Below are 20,342 nucleotides of genomic sequence, written 5' to 3'. Positions count from 1 at the left end.
TTTATTATATATTTTTAGTATGAGTATGACCATGACAAGTTATTCAAAATATAACTTACAATATATATATAAATACACAAAATTATTAAATTATTTTAATAATCATAATTTGTCTAGCAATTAATGTGTTAATATTTCATACTTAATATCATAGTTTGAATCCCTCAAAAAATAATTATTATATGTGGGTGCGCAAAAATTGAACGATTAAACGGATGCGAGATTATCGGCTTGAGTAACACAAATATTGGTGAGAAAACTTGAGAGTCCAGGGATGGTTGAGTAAAACAAATGTGAGAAAACTTAAAGGTTCGTCCACATAGGGTGATTCAGAGCCTAAGTTAATGTCGAAAAGTGTAATCGAATGTTGGAAATGTCGACTTGAGTAAAACAAGCATTGGTGATAAAACATAAGGGTTCGTCAATTGAGGGTGATTTAGTGCATAAGATAATGTCAAAAAGGTGTAATCGGAATGTTGTGATGTTCACTGGATGCACATAAAAGATAAAAAAAAAATAACAAAAAAAAATTATAATAATTTTAAAATATATATTAAGGGCATGATCTATCTAGCCGGGCCAAAATAATAGAATGAACTGAACAAAAATAAAAGCTAACAATTTTTTTTTTTACCTTTTCTTATACTTAAAAAGTAAAAATAAATATAATGTTATATATCATTATTAATGAAAATATATTAGGAGAAGATATATAATAATTTTTATAATATTTTTTTTTAGTATGAATATAAAAAATTTATATAATATATATAGTTATTCAAAATGTAACTTAAAAAAATATACATATATACATACACAAAATTATAAAATTATTTCAAGAATCATGGTCTATCGGTTAAAGTGTTAATATTTCACACTTAAATTTGAAGGCATATAAAAATAATTATTATATGTGAGTGCACGACATTGGTAAACAAAAATGAATCAAGAATGTGATTTGAGTAACATAAATATTGTGAGAAAACCTAAGGGTTCATTCACAAAGGGTGATTCAGAGCCTAAATTCATGCCAAAAAGTGTAATCAAATGTTGGAATGTCAGTTAAGTAAAACAAACACACACAAACACAAACATTAACAAATATTGGTGAGAAATCTAAGGGTTCGTCAACTAAGAGAAGGTGGCTGAGAGGTTGATTTAGGGCATAAGATCATACCGGTGAGAGAATGTGATTGAGAGGTTGATTCAGGGCCTAAGATCATAACGGTGTAATCGAATTCTTAAGAATACACCCTTAAATATTAATAATGCATCGTTGAAAGATAATATATATGGATATTTTTTCTTTTTTTTAATAAAATTATTATATATATATATATATTAATATAATAATTTTCTATTAATTTAATTTATAATGTTTATATATATATATATATATATATATATATATATATATATATATATATATATATATATATATATATATATATATATATATATATATATATATATATATATATATATATATATATATATATATATATATATATATATATAAATTATAAAAGAAATTTAAATTATTTTTAATTAAATATTGTTAAGTTTTTAAAGTGATTGATTTTTTGATTCTTTTTATTATAAAAAAACAAAAAAAACATTATATGTTTAAAATAATATTTTATAATTGAAAAAAAATATTATTAATATATATATATATATAATATATTAATAATTAAAAATACTGAAATAAGAGAAATAAAAAAAAAATTGTTCAAAATAAAAATAAAAACTGTAAAATAAATTAATAAAAATAATTTAAAATATATTTAACTAGTTGAGATAATAATTTTTTTATTTAATTATATATATATATATATATTAAAATATTTTTTTAATAATTTATTATTATAAAAAACAAAATAAGATATTGTATGAACAATTTTTTATTAACACATATTTTTTTACTTAATTATTATGTTAATTTAATTAGTTTTTAATATTTGTCTAATTATTTATAATAGTAATTTGTAATTATAAAAATCAAATTAATACATTATATAAAAAATATTATTATCACATATTTGTTTTTAATTATTTATATATGTATGTATATTAATTTTAAATATTTTTTATATTTGTCTAATTATTTATTATATTAATTAGGGCTGTGCAAAAAAAACGGAAAACCGGTAACCCAACCGAACTGATAGTTAACCGGTTTCATTTTAACGGTTTATTGATTAACCGGTTCTAGCGGTTCCAGTTAATCGATTTTTTACCGGTTCGGTTTTCGGTTTCCTTATTTTTCTAACGGTTTAACCGGTAAACCGGTAATAATTTAATTAAATATTTTATATTTTATAATTTGTATTAATTATTTTATAAATATTTTTTATAGAATAATTTTTAAAAAATATTATAATCTATATAAAATTTTACAAAAATAAATTAAAAAAAAATTGAAATAATTTCATTAAAATATGTAAAAATATTTTTAAGAATTATAAATTAACAAAATCAAAATAGTTAAGCAAATTAAAATTTAATGTCTTCAAAGTTTAACCTTCACTTTATGTTTTAACTTTCTCTCCAACACGTCCAATACAGAAACACTTAAAATCAAAGTTATAAATTATAATTTACCGATTTTACTTCCCGTTCTACCGGTTGAGAAGGAATTCTATCATATTTGCTTCTACTTGGTTGGTCAAAAACTAATCGACATAATGAATTTGAATTTTCTCAAGGAACATATAAAACCTAACCGTAGCTATAAAATATATTATATTGTTACAATAAAATTATATATTATAAAATATTCTTAAATATATCAATAAAATATATTATTATAATATAATATATTTATATTATATTATAATAATAATATAATATATTATATTAAAATAGAAACAAAAAAAGGATGGAAAATAGTATAATAGGAAAGTGCAAACAATAATTTAAAAAAATATATTTTATAAATTTATTACTTAATTTAAAAAAATTGAATTATAGGTTCCTAGTTAAACCCGGTTAACCAGCCAAAACCGACCAAAACCGGTAGAACGAGAACCGGTAAAACCGATATCATTAACGGTCGGTTAACCGGTTTGTAAAATAAAAGCCAAAACCAGTAATTAACCGGAACCGTTTAACTAGTTAACCGGTTAACCGGCCGGTTGAACACCCCTAATATTAATTTATTTATTTTTAAACAATTTATTATATTCAATTTATTTAGTTTCCTATTTTTGATAAATGTCAAATCTTATTAAATTTAGTTGTTAAATAATCAAAATTATTATAAATATAAAAAATATAAAAATTTAAATGAATTAGTTGGATATTTTTTTAATATTTTTATTTTTCAAATTAGTATATAATAATAAAGAATATTAGACTTAATTAAAATTTGATATAATGAATTTAAAGTTAGAAGTAAACATTAAATTTGGATTGAATTTAAATTTACAAATTAAAATTAATTCAAAGATTTAAATAATATCATTTTTAATTAATATATTTATATAAATAATATTTTGTATTATCTTTAGTCGTGTAAATTTTTTAAATAAGTTTGATATTTTAACTTTTATTTTTAACATATTTCACTTAAATCCCTATAAATAAGGGAATTATAAAACTTAAGATAATAATATTGAATTTTACGTATTAAATTGTATTAATCAAAAGAGAAACATCTCAATTTAAAAAATTAATATATGAATTGGTTTAACTAATATCTTACTTACAAGTATATAAGATTAGAGAAATGATTAGGTGAAGGAATTTGGTAAGGGAATTTGGTGAGGGAATGACGTGCCATAATCTTATTCGATGAAAAAATCAAATAATTTCTCTCTTTTCTCTCTTTCCTCTCACTTTTACATTTTCCAACGTGATGGCACGTCATTCCCTCACCAAATTCCCTCACTCTATCACTCCTCATAAGATTATTATGCCTTATGTATTATTATATTAATTAATAATCATAATATATTTAATTATATAATTTAATATATTAAATATTAAATAAAAAATAATTAAAATAATAATATATTATTAAAAATTGTATATTAAATTGTTAATTTATAATTTGATTGATATAATATATATATAAATGAGAGAATAATGATATATTATGATCAAAAGAATAGGTAAAAAGTTTAAAACATAATACAATTTTACATGTTCAAGTAATTTTATTAATTAGAAGGATAAATTAATTTTTTGATGATTTTTTTAAAGTAGCTGTGGCTAAATATTATCACTTTTCAAAAGTTTGTGATGTATATTATATCAAGGATGAGTTAAATTAATTGCTAACTAACTGGAAAAAAAAAAGCACTTGGCTATTTTAAATTCTCTAATATTTTAAATAAATTTGATATTTTAGTATTTATTTTTAATATATATTTTTTATTTAAATTTATAAAAATAAGTAATTATAAATGTAAGTTAAAGTTGTGTTGAATGGAACAAAGCCCTCACCATCAAGAGCTTGTGAGACTTGGAGTAAAAAGCGGACTCCATATGTGTCAAATGGGTGCATACAAGATTTATGAAAGAAAAGCAGAGTATCTGGACACGAAACATCAATGAAAGAATGGCATGGCCATTGAAGAAAATCCTAAAAACAAGAAAAAATGTCTTTTAAATGGTGAAAACTATAATTGGTAATGGAAGAGGGGTACTATTCTGGCATGATCTTTGGATGGATAATATTCACAAGAAGAAATGCAAGGAAACAGAGTTAGAAGAGAATACATCAAGTACTCTGTTGAGTCAAATTATTTTGACTAAATGTCAAAGTAGTTTGATATTGGAATTTTGATGATGAATGGATATAAAACTTAATCTATGCGTCTAATTGTCTTTGGTGCAGGTGTATCAAAATTAGACTTTATTAGACGTGGTCTTAATGAGATTCATTAGACCAATTTGGCATTAGATGCACGGAGTTAGACGTGCAGTCTAACTAGTTAAGTTAGACGTGCAGTCTAACACACGGAGTTAGACGTGCAGTCTAACAAACGGAGTTAGACGTGCAGTCTAACAAACAGAGTTAGACGTGCAGTTTAACACACAGAGTTAGACGTGCAGTCTAACACACGGAGTTAGACGTATAGTCTAACTAGTTGAATTAGACATGGAGTCTAATGGAAAGAGAAAGTTAGACGTGTAGTCTAACTCCTTCAGACTAGTCTGAAGGGAACCGTAATTAGACGTGGAGTCTAATGGAATGTGAAAGTTAGACGTGCAGTCTAACTAGTGAAAGTTAGATGTGCAGTCTAACTCCTTCAGATTAGTCTGAAGTGAACTGTAATTAGACGTGAAGTTTAATCCTATTAAACCAGGTGGTCTAATGGATCCTGTTATTAGACGATGTCGTCTAATTGAAATACGTCTAATGCCATGCTTAAGCAGTTGCTTGAAGCTAGCTCTAGATGTACGCTACTCCTGCTCCACTTTCTAGTGAAGATTAGTACGACAGCCAGCTGCAACCAATCAATCAATGCCACGTAAGCGAATATCCTTCACACTACTTGTTTTGCAGGTACATCTCTGAAGAATATTCGGCGCACTACTAGTTGTGTATGGCCACGATCCTTGTACTTAGAGTCTACTATGTACTATGGAGGCGTACCAATGGAAGCTCGCCACGTGTCATTATCAAGATTCGACTGTTAGTACATGCTCCTTATTTAAAGAATCTCAAGGACAACGGACGAACCGCCAGACAATTAATCGATCTATCAATACTCAGATTATTCTATTGAAACTATCAGTTGCTTTCTTGCTTTACTGTGTGTTAATCAAGAGAGAGTTAGAATCAAAGCATTGTTTTAGCTGAGTGATATTCTTCATCATATTGTAAGTTGAACAGAGTCTGTTCTGTTCAACAGTAAGCTATTCGTGCAAACTGTATTTGATTCAAAGCATATTATAGTGAATCCTTTCGGTTGTTGGAGGAAGGGGTGACGTATGAGAGTTTGCTTCGAACATCCATAAACAAACTGTTGTGTTGTTTCTTTCTGTCATCTTTTCATTCTTGGTTCCCAGCTTCAAACCTAAGTAATATTTCCGCGCTTGATTCTGTTTCAAGTGTTTACAAAGGTTTGCGTAGAATAGAAAGTTATTTAAATCCTTAACAAGATTTCTATCAAATCGTTTTCCTAAGCCTTCATCAATAGCCTTACCCCCGCCTCTATTGATTAACTCGATCCTATCAATTGGTATCAGAGCTCTATTTCTATTCTCAAGCTTTTCCTAAAAAATGTCGACCATAACCAAATATGTTAGTGCAACCGTCATTCCAACTTTCTCTCGAGAAAACTATATCATATGGAAGAAGAGAGTTCGTGCTCATCTCTTTTCTCTTCATGACGACATGTGGAGTGTCATCACAGATGGTCCTATCAAAATCGACAAAAAGAAATCCGAATGAACCAGTGAAGACAAGAGGAAGAACAACCTCAACAACATGGCTCTTAATGTTCTGTACAAATCTCTCGATGTTAGCATGTTCAACTACATTATCGAGTGCGATACTACTAAAGAGGTCTGGGACAGACTCACCCAACTATGTGAGGGCAACGAGCAAACCAAAGAAAACAAGATCATGGTTTCCACTCAACAGTTTGACAGTTTCAAGATGCGTCCTGGTGAAACAATGAACGAGTTCGACACCATATTCAACTAGATCATCTCCTCCTTATATATCCTTGGCAAGACCTTTAACAATAGGGAGCTTGCTATTAAGTTCATGCGTGCTCTTCTGAGGGAATGGGACATAAAGACGATGGCTATGAGGGAATTCAAAGATCTCAACAAGATCTCTCTTCGACATATTTGTTGATCTTAAGGCCTACGAGTTCGAGCTGAACTATAGGATTGAAGAAGATCAATCCACATCCATTATCATTGCCAAAGTGTTGGTGACTACTGAAGATCCACTTGTAGTTACTGATGTGAAGATGGCGGCGCAACAAATAAGCAGTGATGCCATGTCTCTCTTCGTGAAGAAGTTTGGCGACTTCATGAAGAAGAGAAACCCTAACTCAAGATCTTCAAATTCCAATGATAATAAGAAATCAAAGGCTAATGTTAAATGTTATAATTGTTGTATTGCATGTCATTACCAATCGGAATGCAGGAAGCCTAAGCATGAAGATAAGAAGGATGATGAAAAGGAGCTGAAGGCTCTTATGGCAGGAGATGGGAAGAACAGACAAAGCATTCGTGACTCTTACTTCTCATCCAATGATAGTGATGACGAAGAAGTGGCTTGCTTCATGGCAAGAGAAGATGAAAAACAGACTCAGGAAACTGAGGTATTTGACTTCTCTTCTGAAAAAATTTCAAGGGAACAACTAGTAGTTGCACTAAATGACATGGTCATAGAGTACAAAAAGCTAGCAGAATCTCCAAATGAAACAAAATCATCACCTGAAGTATCTCAACCAGTTTTACCTTAAACTCTTGAATCAAATATTTTTGAAAAGAAAGTTGTAGAGATCTCATCTGAGAATGAGATGCTCAAATAACAGATTCAAACTATTTTAGTTGAAAACAAGAGGTTAATCTATGTTGTTAGTGCATGGACAAGGTCTGGAGAAGCTGTCAAATATCAGATCAGCATGTTAAAACCTGTTGGATCTAGATCCGGTCTAGGATTTGATGGCATTGACTCAAACCTGTCGTGCAAAAAGTCAAACTCATCGAATGACAATCTTAAACCAATAAGTTTTGTTAAAGGAAGTCTGACTGACAGTGAATCTGATCCCATTCATGAAGAAGTAGCTTTTAAGAATGAAATTATTTATGTTCCGCCGACTGTTAGCTGGTTGAAAAATAAGTTAGAAGCAGCTAATAGGTCTGGCAACCTAAAACTTGATTCAAAGTCAAAGAGTTTTAAAAGAAAGTCTTCTTCAAAAGCTAAGGGATCAATGACTATCAGAAAGTCGTATGTTAAGTCAAAATCATACGCATTATTCACAACGCAACATGGGAAATCCATTAGAATATGTGAGATATGGATTCCTAAGGGACTAATTGATCGAGGACCCAATTGAATATGAGTACCAAGTTTGTAAATAGTTTCTTATGTAGGTGATGCAGGAGGGCTGCAGAAAGGAATCATGGAGAATACTCTTTTGAGTATACATCTCAGAAGATCAACAATGGCCGTTGCCATTCCAGAAGATTAAATGTTTTTCTATACTTTTGTATTAAAATACTTTTGGTCCGAAGGACCTCAAAACATTTGGTTATTCATGTTGTACATGCACAAAATGAGAGGGAGAAATTATTTTGAAAGTAAAGATACTCTCAAACGAATGGCCTTAATCGGTCTATTAGACAAGGTTGTCTAAAGGAAGAGGCATGTACTTAGACATATTTTTGCTCACAATCTATATATCTAAGTCTATATGTTGTGGTTTAAAACATGCGCGATTAGACGTACACGTCTAATAGACGTTAGACGTTTTTACGTCATGAGCAAGAGGATGCTCACGTCTAACCAAACACACGTCTAATACGTAGTGTTCACGCGTAATTAGACATACACGTCTAATAGACATTATACTTATATTTATGATACGTGATTAGACGTTTGCGTCTAATAGACCCATGCGTTTAATAGACGTTTAGTTTCATAGATGTGTGTAGTAAGGAAAACGTCTAACTACGTGCTCATTAGACTAATCAAGGACAACTGTCCCACGTGAGTAGATATCTGATTTTCCCGCTCAAACATTAAAACAGTCATCTCCTAACAACATGAAGACACGTGTCTTTCAAGTTAAGAGAGAATGACTAATATACCCTCAATATAATGATGACTCTTTTGAAAGGACATCTAATATTAATTGGTGGGCCATAACCCTAAGAGAAACGACGATTATCCTATATGACTCTTGATAGTCTATATAAGGATATCTTTGCATGAGATTGAAAACTTTTCTCACTCAAGATTTCTAAGAACCCTAGATTTCTTTGATTTTCTCTTTCAAAAACCCTCGTTCTTTGTTTGTATGTTTGTATTCTTCTGAAAAATGGGAAACAAGAGAATCACGCTCGGTCACTGTACTTTGCAGGTGAATTTTTCTTCCGTTTACACGTTCGATTAGCAGGAGGTGGTCGAAATGTTTAGATCTCTCGAGTATTCCGGTCTAGGAAAGTATTTGGGAGGACCTTTCATCTTCCACGAGAAGGAAGTGAGGGAGTTCTTCAAGTCCGCAACAATGGTGGGTGATTCCATTGTAGCAACTATAAATGGAACTGAAATTTCTTTCGAGAAGGCGGTATATGTGGAGTCTTTGAACTTCCATCAGAAGGGCATACGTTCAACCGACATTTGTCAGCGGCGATGATAGAGGAAATGAAGACGGTCTTTTCTGCCGACGGATCGGCGATTCGACTTAATGGGAGCAAGAAGGCTCTCAAACCACAATTCATTCTGTTGAATGATGTGGTGGTGAAAGCGCTTCAGGGGAAGGTGGGGTCATTCAATCTCTACAGTCAAGATCGGTTTGATTATATGTCTGCCATCTTGAAGGGGATTCAGGTCAACTAGGCCTTAACGTTGTTCCAGAACCTCTGCATTTCAATTAATCAGGAAAACAAGGAGAGCATTAACTTTGCTGCTCAGATAAGTAGATTTCTAGAGCACTTGGGGGTTCCAATGGAGGATTCTGAACCAATCAACTCGACTAGGGTGTACATTGTCTTTACAGTCGCAAACACCCTAGTTAGAATGAAGAACAACAAAGAGTCTCTTTCCGGAGCCTCGAGTCAACAGACAGCAGGAAGGTCTGTTACCCGATCTAAACATCCAACGGCTTATGTCCTGTCTACAGGAGCCAAACGAACCAAGACTGTGAATGAGTATGAGGCTAGCTCTATCAGCCTTCAGAGCTTAGAGAAAGGGAAGTGAAGAAAAAGAGAAGAAATGAAAGAAATGAAAAGAAATGAAATTTTTTTAATTATATAGTAAGGGCATTGTGGACTTTTCACAATGCCTTCGGGTGCGTCACGCAACCAGAGGGTGCGTGACGCAATGGGGGTATTTTCGACAGAAAATTATTTGGGGGTCACCCGCGCTATAAAAATTATAGCACTGCACCCTACGACATTTAGCCCCTTTTTTGGGGTCATTTGCTCAAATTCCCGGTTATTTTATGGGTTAAAAAATCAATGATTTAATGAAATTAATTTTTTATTTTAGGATATTTTGGGCAAGGCTCATGAAATGAATAACCTAAGAGGGGGAGCATGCCAAGAACAAAGGTCCGACTTTGCCCCAATCGAAAGAAAAGAAAAGGTTTTTGAGTTCTAGAGAATTTTGTTGGGGAGTTTCTTCGGGGTGGGTTTAGGAATACTTCAGTTTGAGTTTGGAGAAAGGAAAGGAAAAGTTGATCTGACTGAGTAAGATATCAATTATCGCCAAAGCTTTGATCTGGTTTTAGCTATACCGTTTCCTTGTACAGAGAACTTGTAGATTACTCTGAAAAGGGCTCAAATTTGCAGGCAACAACAGGATTTAGTCTGAGATGAGGATAGTGGGACTTACCGGTGGGATCGCTTCTGGGAAAAGTACGGTCTCTAATCTTTTCAAGTCACACGGTATCCCCGTCGTCGACGCTGATCTCGTCGCCCGCGTAAGTCTCTCTATTTCATCACTTTGTAAAAATCCCTAATCTTTTATTATACCCATAACCCAATATATGTCAAGCTAGCTAGGGTAACAATAATGTGGGAAAATCTTTATAGTTCCAAACTCTCTATTGAATGGAACATTATAGAAATTTGGCTTTGTGGGTGAGGGAAGATAGATCCCCCCTAACATAGGGTTCAACTAAACTTGCATAAAATGATCATTTTGCTTACTATGCTTTTTTTAAGAGGATCAAGGACAGGAAATTGATGAGACATTTTAAAATGATTAGAAGCCCTAAACAATTTGTTCATGTCTCACCCAATTGTTACATACCAGGATGTTTTAAAAAAAGACACTGGTGGTTGGAGAAAGGTAGTTGCAGCATTTGGTGAGGAAATCTTGCAAAACAATGGAGAAGTTGATAGAATAAAGCTTGGTCAAATTGTTTTTTCTGATACTTCCAAACGTCAGCTTCTTAACAAGTAGGTGCCGTAATCAAACTGCCATTATCCATGAGCATTCTCAATAATTATGTCTTGATTGATGATTATTAAATAACTGATTTCCTTACAACTTGCTGAATCTGAGTCTGATTTGAATTATCTTTAACAAAATGATGTAGGTTACTTGCACCATATATTTCATATGGTATATTCTCTGAAATGTTGAAGCTATGGGTGAAGGGGCATAAAGTTATTGTTCTCGACATTCCTCTACTGTTTGAGGTTAAGATGGATAAATGGACAAAACCGATAATTGTGGTGTGGGTTGATCCCGATACACAACTAAAGCGTCTCATGGCTAGGGACGGAACGTCATCTGTGGAAGATGCATCGAACAGGATCAATGCTCAAATGCCTCTGGATTTGAAGAAGAGTAAGGCAGACATAGTGATTGATAATAATGGGTCTCAAGAAGAATTGCAGAGATCCTTCCAAAAGGTACTTGCCCTGGTTGCCAAACCCTTAACCTGGAAAGAATTTGCCCTTTCAAGACAGGGTGCTTTTCTTGCATTTGTTTCCATTTTCGTTGTTGTGCTCACATCCAAGATGTTCTTTAAATAGATGGTTATTGTTAATTTAATAAGAACGGATATATTTATCCTGATTGAAATAAGATAACATGGAAATGAATTGAATGGACATGAACAATTAAATTTGCTAATATATATATATTGAACATTATTTTATCTAAAAGCATATTTGAAAAAGACATTTTTTATATACTTGTTTTTTTTTTGTCAAACATAGACAATTGTGTAAATAAATAAATCTTATAATTTGAATGGTGACAACTTTATTTATACATTGTGCTGAGAGATGGAGAAATTGAATTTGGAAGAAGTTAGACGGACTCTTTTCTCTTATGTGAGTATCGTGTCTAAAAGAAGGGCTAATTATATTCCTTTTCTTAGTAAATTCAGGAGTTCATTGCTGGTAGACAAGATTAAAATAAGATAGATCAAAATGTTTTTTTTTCTAATCAAATTGAAAAGTGATCATTTTCAAATTTGTTTGATTATAGATATGACATACACATCTTGTTAGAAAATGTTTATAAAAACACCTTGGTATTTTCGGGATCACAATAACCTATTTATTGAACTTTTTTGTGGAGGTCAAAAATAGTTTTAGGAACTTAGAAAATTAATTTGATTATTTTTTAAGTTGTAGAAAAATCATGTCATCACAAAGTGAAAAAAAAAAATCTAACAGACTATAAAAATTGTGAATCTTTTTTATTTGTTTGGTTGAATTTTTTTTTTTTTTGACAATCCTATATTTTTTTAAATTTATTTTTGAATTAGTTAAATGATTAAATTAATTATAGAAGAGGTTTGGTTAAATGGTAAGTCAAATGGGACTTAAGATTTTAAAACAGATTTGATTTCTAAAGTTTGAAGTGAAATCTGATCAAAGAAGTGGCTTGGGGTTCATTTGAACATGTTTTGAGAGTCTGAAGTGCGTCTGGAAGTTTGGCCGTGGTTTACAAACACGTGTAAAAAGCTTGTCTTTGTGGTCCGAGATGTATTTGAACAAAGTGATGGACAGGCCATGGACAGGCCGATTGGCTTGTGAACACGTTATATTGTTTTAGAAATAAATGTTGCAAACTATTAAAAACACCGCACCATCATATTTCTGACATCGCATATTATTAATTTCTAAATTATGTCTAGTGAGGACATTATATATTTCTTTCTTGAGTGTTACGACTGTAATATCATGAAAATGCATAATTTGAAGAAAAGCTCTCGCAAAATACCATTGACATTAACAAATCTAAAAATTATGGTCATTTGTTCCTTGTTAGATACAAGTTTGAATATTTCTCCATCAACTTATTCATATGAAAGACAATAACCTAATAAATTATTAAAATAGAATATAAAATTAATGAAATAAAATATATAAATTAGTCTGTTAAAATTTTACCAACATAAATATTATTTAATGCAATGTAAGTGGCAATTTGAACAATATTATGTACTCTAATTTTTTGCACAAATATATTAAGTAATTCAAATATTTTCTCAACCGTGTGAGAGTAGCTAGATGCATCAATTAATTCAATAAACATGCTGTCTTTCGGGGTGTTCACTAAAAAAATTAATTAGTGATCTCCATTTTCTATCTCTCCACCCATTTACAGCCATTCTTTCCTCTCCTCTTCATTTTATTTCAAAATCTTTATAGGGTTAATCTCCTTCTTTAAAAGTAAATTCACTAACCTCATAAAAAATATGTGGTTTCATTTCAAGATCATATTATCCAATTGTTTCAATTATTAATTTGAAACTATCATATTTAATTATTTCTGAGCATATTGAAATTGAGTTGTTTTTCATTTTAATTCTTAATGTCTAGCTTAAAAAAGAATTTATAAGACATTGTTGTGGTTTTTTTTTGTGGTACTATTGATGAGTTTAACGATAAATAAATGACAACCGTTTTTCACGAGATGAATTAGGAGGTGAATCCATATCATCTCTTTGCTCTTATACTTCAATAACATCATTAAAGTGAGGTATGGATTCATTATAATTTGTTGGGATAATTTTTTCTCAAAGTGATTTGTTATTGCTTGTATAACACATGTTAGGACTTTTGGACATAATTTTGTATTTTTAAATCCACCAATAATATGTTGTTTGAGTCTTGTTTTCTCGACTTTTGTAGCTTTTCACAAAAGTTACATAATATTTTATCAGTAATCTTATTTACGTCAACCACTTTTCCATAGTTTCATCATATATCTCTTTTTCCAGAATCATTTATGTTTTTTATTTATTAAATACTAAAACAAATTTAAAAAATCAAAAAATATAAAACTACTAAAAATTATATAAATAAAAATATATCAAATAAACTTATAACAAAATTTTAAGGCAATTTGACCATTTAGCTATTCCCAATAATAAAACTATTCCCTACTTGAGAAGACAAAATGACGACTACTATGCCAATAAAATGCAAGGTAAGGAGAGGAGAGGAGAGGAAGAGAAGAAAAAAATGCACGATAGAAAAGCAATAAAAGAAAAAAAGATCGTGGAAAGAAAAGAAAGATGCAAGAGAAAAAAATTGAAATTTAAATAAGTGAAGAAAGTTGAGGAAAGAAAAAGACTAGAAGAGAGAAATTATTATTATTATTTTTTAAAAAACTTCATTTTTTTAAGACAATAATTTTCATCGCTATATGAGCTATAGCAGCTATAGCGACAAAAGTGTGGCTTTTGCAAACTGCGTAGCGCCGTAGCCTATTGCGCCTCTTAACTGTATATTGTCACTACACTATTCGTTATAGCGAGCGTTACACTCACTATTGACAAATATGTCCTCACTTGTTACCTTCACTAATAAACAGCCCCGAAACTTGACTGTATGTAATTGTATTAGTCAACCTTATGACGTAAATCCCTCAAATGAAGAGCATACTTGACGTCTTCTAGACTTAATGTATATTTCTCAACAATGAAAGACTAAACACAGTTTTTATTTGACTTAGGCAAAGATACTAATAGAATTAAGACACCATCCTCATCATCAACCTTAACATTAATAATTCTTAATTCTAACATAATATAATTTAATTGATCAAATGTTGTTTCAGAAGCAACTTGTTGGTGGACGATTTCGTCATGTAGAGACTCTCCAACTTCAACCATAACACAACAACAATCTCTTCCTCTCAAACTTCGATGATGACATCATCTACAAGGCACAACATAATTGTTGAGTGTGTTCTCTCCTCCAGAATAGTCATCTCAACACTTATTTATATTATTGCCGACAACTTCAGCGGCCCCATCAGACTTGTTGTTTTATTCCCGTAAACTTGTCAATCATAATAATGACTATTGTTATCCCTCTTAATAGAAAACAAACAATCAAATTACCTGAAACTATGATGTTAGTTTGTTAGAATAGAATGCAAGAGATGACATAAACAATAAAAAAATCACAGATTTAACGTGGTTCACCAAGATAAACTTGATTACGTCTATAATCTACCTAGATAAAGAATATTATTGAGAAGATCAGAACAAAGACATTGACATCAAACAATCGTCTCCTCCAAAACTTAAATAGATACAAAACTTAGTCTATAAACGATACTCTCAAATGTAAGTCTTCAGCTTTCTAAGTGCATGGTGGTATATATTAGCCTAATATATATATATATATATAATTAATTGTTCCGACCCATTAAAAATTCTCAAATATTTAAATATACTCATAAGAAAAAAACCAAGATTTCACCTGTAAAATGATGCGAAAACTTAACCTTCGTTCTTTTTTTTATTCCATTTAAATAAATACAATATAATTTACAAGATTGTGAATAACATATAAATAATTTTATTCGAAATAACATTAAGTTTATTTAATATTTTGATCACTCAAATTTATCTTTTCTGTTTATTTTATTTGCTAAATATTCAGTTATATTTGGTTTATTTGGTTTATATAGAGTAATTTATTCAATAAAATTACTCTTGTCAACTTATTACTATATTTGAATTTAAATCCTTTATTATTTATTTCTTGATGCAACCATAGTTAAATCAAATCAATTGATTATTTCATTTAAATATTTCAAATTGGGCCAATTATTATAATCCATTGTTTCAGATTGGGCCTACAAAAACAAGAGATGAGGAAGAGCCCTAAAGAAGATAAAAGACACCATAAACCTATAAGCCTTCTTCTTCTTCACCAGCACAGAAATTTCCAGCTGCAGCAGCAATGGTATTGTTCGCCGTCCTTTGTTTCCATCCCGTTCTTCATCTTTTCTACTGTTTTCTAACACAATTGACATTTGTTCATGTTAGGGAATCGATTTGAAAGCTGGTGGAAAGAGCAAGAAGACCAAGCGAACCGCTCCTAAATCACAGGATATATATCTTAAGCTCATCGTCAAGGTAACATCTCATTTCTTTCTAGATTTCTCTAATTCATTATGATATAGTTGATAAGTTGTTGAAACGAATATGATTTGATCTGGTTTTAGTTATACCGTTTCCTTGTACGGAGAACTGGAAGCAAGTTCAATGCCGTCATCTTGAAGCGGCTTTTTATGAGCAAAATTAATAAGGCTCCTATTTCCCTTTCCAAACTTGTCAAGTTTACTGAAGGAAAGGTATTGTTTTATAGCAAGTTTTCAGTCCGATTTTATGTATGAAAGCAATTTTAGGTTAGTATTATCGTTAATTAGATAGATGGTTATGGAAACTTGAGAATCATTTCTCACGTGGGTTGTTCTCAGGAGAACAAGATTGCTGTCGTCGTTGGAACCATAACTAATGATATCAGATTGAGTGAAGATGTTCCTGCTTTGAAGGTTACAGCTTTAAGGTTTACTGAGTTAGCTAGAGCAAGAATTGAGAAGGCTGGTGGTGAATGTCTTACATTTGATCAGCTCGCTCTAAGAGCTCCTCTTGGACAAAACACGGTATTCATTTCATTGATATCATCAGTTGCTAATGTCCTGACATTATGAAATGATGAAGTTCTTGAATTCCCAATTGGATAAGAGATTTATGTTACTTGGTGCAGGTGCTTTTGAGAGGTCCGAAGGATTCTCGAGAAGCAGTGAAACATTTTGGAAAAGCTCCCGGTGTGCCCGACAGTAACACTAAGCCTTATGTTCGATCGAAAGGAAGGAAATTCGAAAAGGCTAGAGGAAGAAGGAAGAGCAGGGGTTTCAGGGTCTAAGTTGTTTTGTTCATCAAATGATGCAGAATTTTGTTTGCTCTTATTCTGTTTTTTTTAGACAAATCTTAATCCTGGTTCCTTCTTGAATTAATGAGTATAATTTTTGACAGTTTTAGAGCCTTGTTGGTTAATTGAAAATTATTGTTGTTAAAACATAGTGATTTGAGTTTAAGATTTGTTATGTTCTTAACTGTTTATAGACCTTTGCTAAAAGCTTCACCATTTGTTCCTATTTCATTTACAATATAAGAAAAAATTGTATGAAAATGAAATGTAATACAGTAAATGCATTTTAACTATTTAATGTTATTTTATTGGCAACATTCTTTAATAATAATCTATTAAACAAATAGGAGAAATTATTAATCTATTTCCTATTAATTAAATTCTTATAAATTTATCTCTTATTAATTAAGTTCTATTGCCTTAAAGTTTTTTATATTAGTTAAATTTTTAATTATTATTATAAATATATAAATTATTGTAATATTAGTTTAATTTTTATCTCTAAAAACTCAATTAAACAATTCTTTGTTTATATTATAATTCTAAGATCAAAGATAAACAAAATTCTATCTATTGAAAATTACAAGTTATTTATTTTATAGCTATAATAGAAGGGAATTTTAAAACTTCTTACAAATTTCTTTAAAAAAAAGATAATCAAAATAATATAATTCAAATAAATAATCTAAAATTTAAACAAGGGCGTATATTTAGAATCAAATGGTACTTGTACGGTTCTAATATTGACAGACTAGATTTGTCAACAAATCTCAAAATCATCTTTAGTGCAAAAATTTTAGAAAACCTTAGAGAAATCTATGTTTCTCAATCAAAGAACCAACTATTTTAGTAACTCCTAAACGCACACAAGGATAATGATTCTCTTCTTAGCTTCATTCAACATATTAGAAACCTGTCAAATTCACTCATCGTTATTGGACAATATGTTTATGATCAAGATGTGCAACTAACTCTACTCAACGGGCTCAAAGACGAATTTGAGTCGATGATATGTGTTCTAAATTCCGGACAAGTTCTATCGTTTAATGAGATGATAAATACCATTTTAAATCATTAACAACGACTCATTTTCAAGAAAAGAAATTTTCATTATGAAAATATTTCGCCAAAGACAAAACCGAGACAATAATAGTCCGCAATGTAATTTTTATCATAAAATTGGTCATCGCTCCAAAAGTCATTTTTATAATTCACCTTGTCAAATATGTAATGTAAAGGGACATATTATTTTTAGTACCCTCGTTTTAATCCTTCTACAAATCTTAAAACAATGTTAGTTACATCGTCTACTATTACAGATCCCACTTGGTGTCCAAATTCAGATGTTACCGACTATATCATTTCTTACCTTAATAATCTACACGTACACGCTCCTTATACAGGTACTCAACCTATTAAAGTGGAAAACGGTATGCCTATGAGTATTTATAATATTGGTACCACTAAAATTTTAAATCAACACAAATATTTTTACTTACGTAATTTTACACGTTCCGGATATTACTAAAAATTTGATGAGTGTCGCGAGATTTTCGTCAGATAATAACGTGTTTTTTGAATTTCACCCGATTGTTTGTCTTATTAAAGACCGAGATACGAAGACAGTGTTTCTTAAAGGATTATTCAAGGGCAGACTTTATTGCATCGACTCTATTGAATGTTCGTTTGGTACTTGACAAATGTTTATTGGTATTTGATCTCCGGATCAAATTTGGCATTCACAACTTGGACATCATTCTATTGATACTACATTTTTAGTTATATCACACTTTAAATTACCAATTTCAGTTAAATAGTATTTCTTTTTGTGAATCATGTCAATATGGGAAAGCACGTAAACTAACTTTTTCGGCTTTTAAATCTACATTTATGGCTCCTTTAGACCTAATATATTTAGATGTTTGGGGACCTACTCCTAAATTTTTGTCTACTAATTGTCGTTATTTTAGCAAATTCACATGGATATATTCGCTAAAGAAAAAGTGATATTTTGGATAAGTTTATCAACTTTTTTCGACTTGTTAAAAATTTGTTTAGTCATAAAATTAAAATATTGCAAACTGATTAGGAAAACGAATATAGAAATTTTAAATCATTAACGGATCATCATGGTATTTTACATTTTTTATCTTGCCCACATACTAGTGAGCAAAACAGTATTGTTGAACGAAAAAATCGTCACATTACAGAAACTAGTCTCACTTTATTGGCTCATGCATCCATGACACTACATTATTGGAGTGAAGTTTTTGAAACAGCTACATATTTTATCAATCGTCTTCATACTATGACATTACATCAACGATCACCATTCGAGACTATATTTAACTCTTCTCTTGAATATAGTTTTATGAAGATTTGTGTATTCTTGATATCCACTCATACGACCGTATAATCAACACAAACTCGATTTTCAAATATATAACTAAAATAAGTGTTTCTAAAATGATATCTTGGCTTAACGTGTTTTGTTAGTTTTAATTTTTAAAAAAGTTTATTTTTTTTTTAAAACACTTTTACAAAGTTTTATTAATAAATCAAAAAAATTGGAAGAATTAATAATAAAAACTTGTAAATCTTAATTTTGATTATAAGATGACAAACAAATAACTCAAGAGTTTCTGAATATTAACAATCAAATCACATTGTAAACACAAATATAATAAACAAATACTACAATCTATCTATCTCAAACTTCGTTGTCTCCATTTCCGTCTTTTTGACCATATTGTATTTTTCCACGTCCTCTTTCTCTCTCATTCTTCATGAAGTAGATTGAATTTAAAAAGATGATAATGTATGTCTGCTCTCATTGTTTAATCTTTCTCTGTAAGAATCCGTACTAATATTATAAAAATTATTATTCTTTAGGATTTTAAGGTTTTGTCACTGTTTTTCTTTATTTCCATTTTACGTGTTTGAGGATCAACAATCTGAGTTTCCTATTCACTTTTCTCTTCTGTTATATCTTTGTTTTCATCTTTTACCTTTTTTTCTTCATTGTTTTTATATTTATCTTCTTCAACATCCCTTGTTTCGTCAATCTTATTGTTTTCTTCCTTGATTTCTTCCTCTACATTTTTTTCTTGTTGATTGTCTTTAACTTCCCCAATATTCTCTTTGATCATTGATTCTTCTGTTTCATTTTTCTATTTTTCTTCTTTTGGAGCTTTCAGGATTTTCTGCTCTTCCTCAATTGTTTTTGCACATTTAGTGTTAGAATGTTGGAAAGTATTGTAGAAAGCACACATGTGTGGTCTTCATTCATATGAGATTTCAGTAACTGTAGACTTTCCTTTCCTGTCAACTACTATCATGTTTTTTGGTAGCGTATTTTGAGAATACACTTCAATGATTATTCAAGCAAATGTAAGTTGTTCTCCTCCTTCTGTAATTGAATCCATGTATAATGGTTTCCCCAATAAACTTACAAAGTGATTTACAATTTATGCATTGTAATGTATGTTGGGATGTTCCAA

General features: G+C 30.3%; 2 protein-coding genes across 2 annotated transcripts; both read left to right on the top strand.

Annotated features, from left to right (window-relative positions):
* Nucleotides 1-10,231: 10,231 nt before the first annotated feature.
* LOC124939876 (dephospho-CoA kinase-like) lies at nt 10,232-11,711 on the top strand. The gene is made up of 4 exons (XM_047480331.1): nt 10,232-10,389; nt 10,492-10,622; nt 10,958-11,103; nt 11,244-11,711. The coding sequence occupies exons 2-4, from the start codon at nt 10,515-10,517 to the stop codon at nt 11,683-11,685; spliced, it is 696 nt and encodes a 231-aa protein (XP_047336287.1). The 5' UTR covers nt 10,232-10,389; nt 10,492-10,514; the 3' UTR covers nt 11,686-11,711.
* A 4,068-nt stretch (nt 11,712-15,779) lies between these two features.
* Nucleotides 15,780-17,026, top strand: LOC124938763 (60S ribosomal protein L18-3-like). Its single transcript, XM_047479265.1, has 5 exons — nt 15,780-15,870; nt 15,954-16,043; nt 16,133-16,261; nt 16,388-16,573; nt 16,678-17,026. The coding sequence occupies exons 1-5, from the start codon at nt 15,868-15,870 to the stop codon at nt 16,834-16,836; spliced, it is 567 nt and encodes a 188-aa protein (XP_047335221.1). The 5' UTR covers nt 15,780-15,867; the 3' UTR covers nt 16,837-17,026.
* Nucleotides 17,027-20,342: the final 3,316 nt, after the last annotated feature.

The sequence above is a fragment of the Impatiens glandulifera genome, chromosome 5 (genome assembly GCF_907164915.1).
Source record: "Impatiens glandulifera chromosome 5, dImpGla2.1, whole genome shotgun sequence".
Lineage (NCBI taxonomy): Eukaryota > Viridiplantae > Streptophyta > Magnoliopsida > Ericales > Balsaminaceae > Impatiens > Impatiens glandulifera.
Note: the sequence above shows the minus strand (reverse complement) of the source record. Positions and strands in the feature narration are given on the sequence as shown.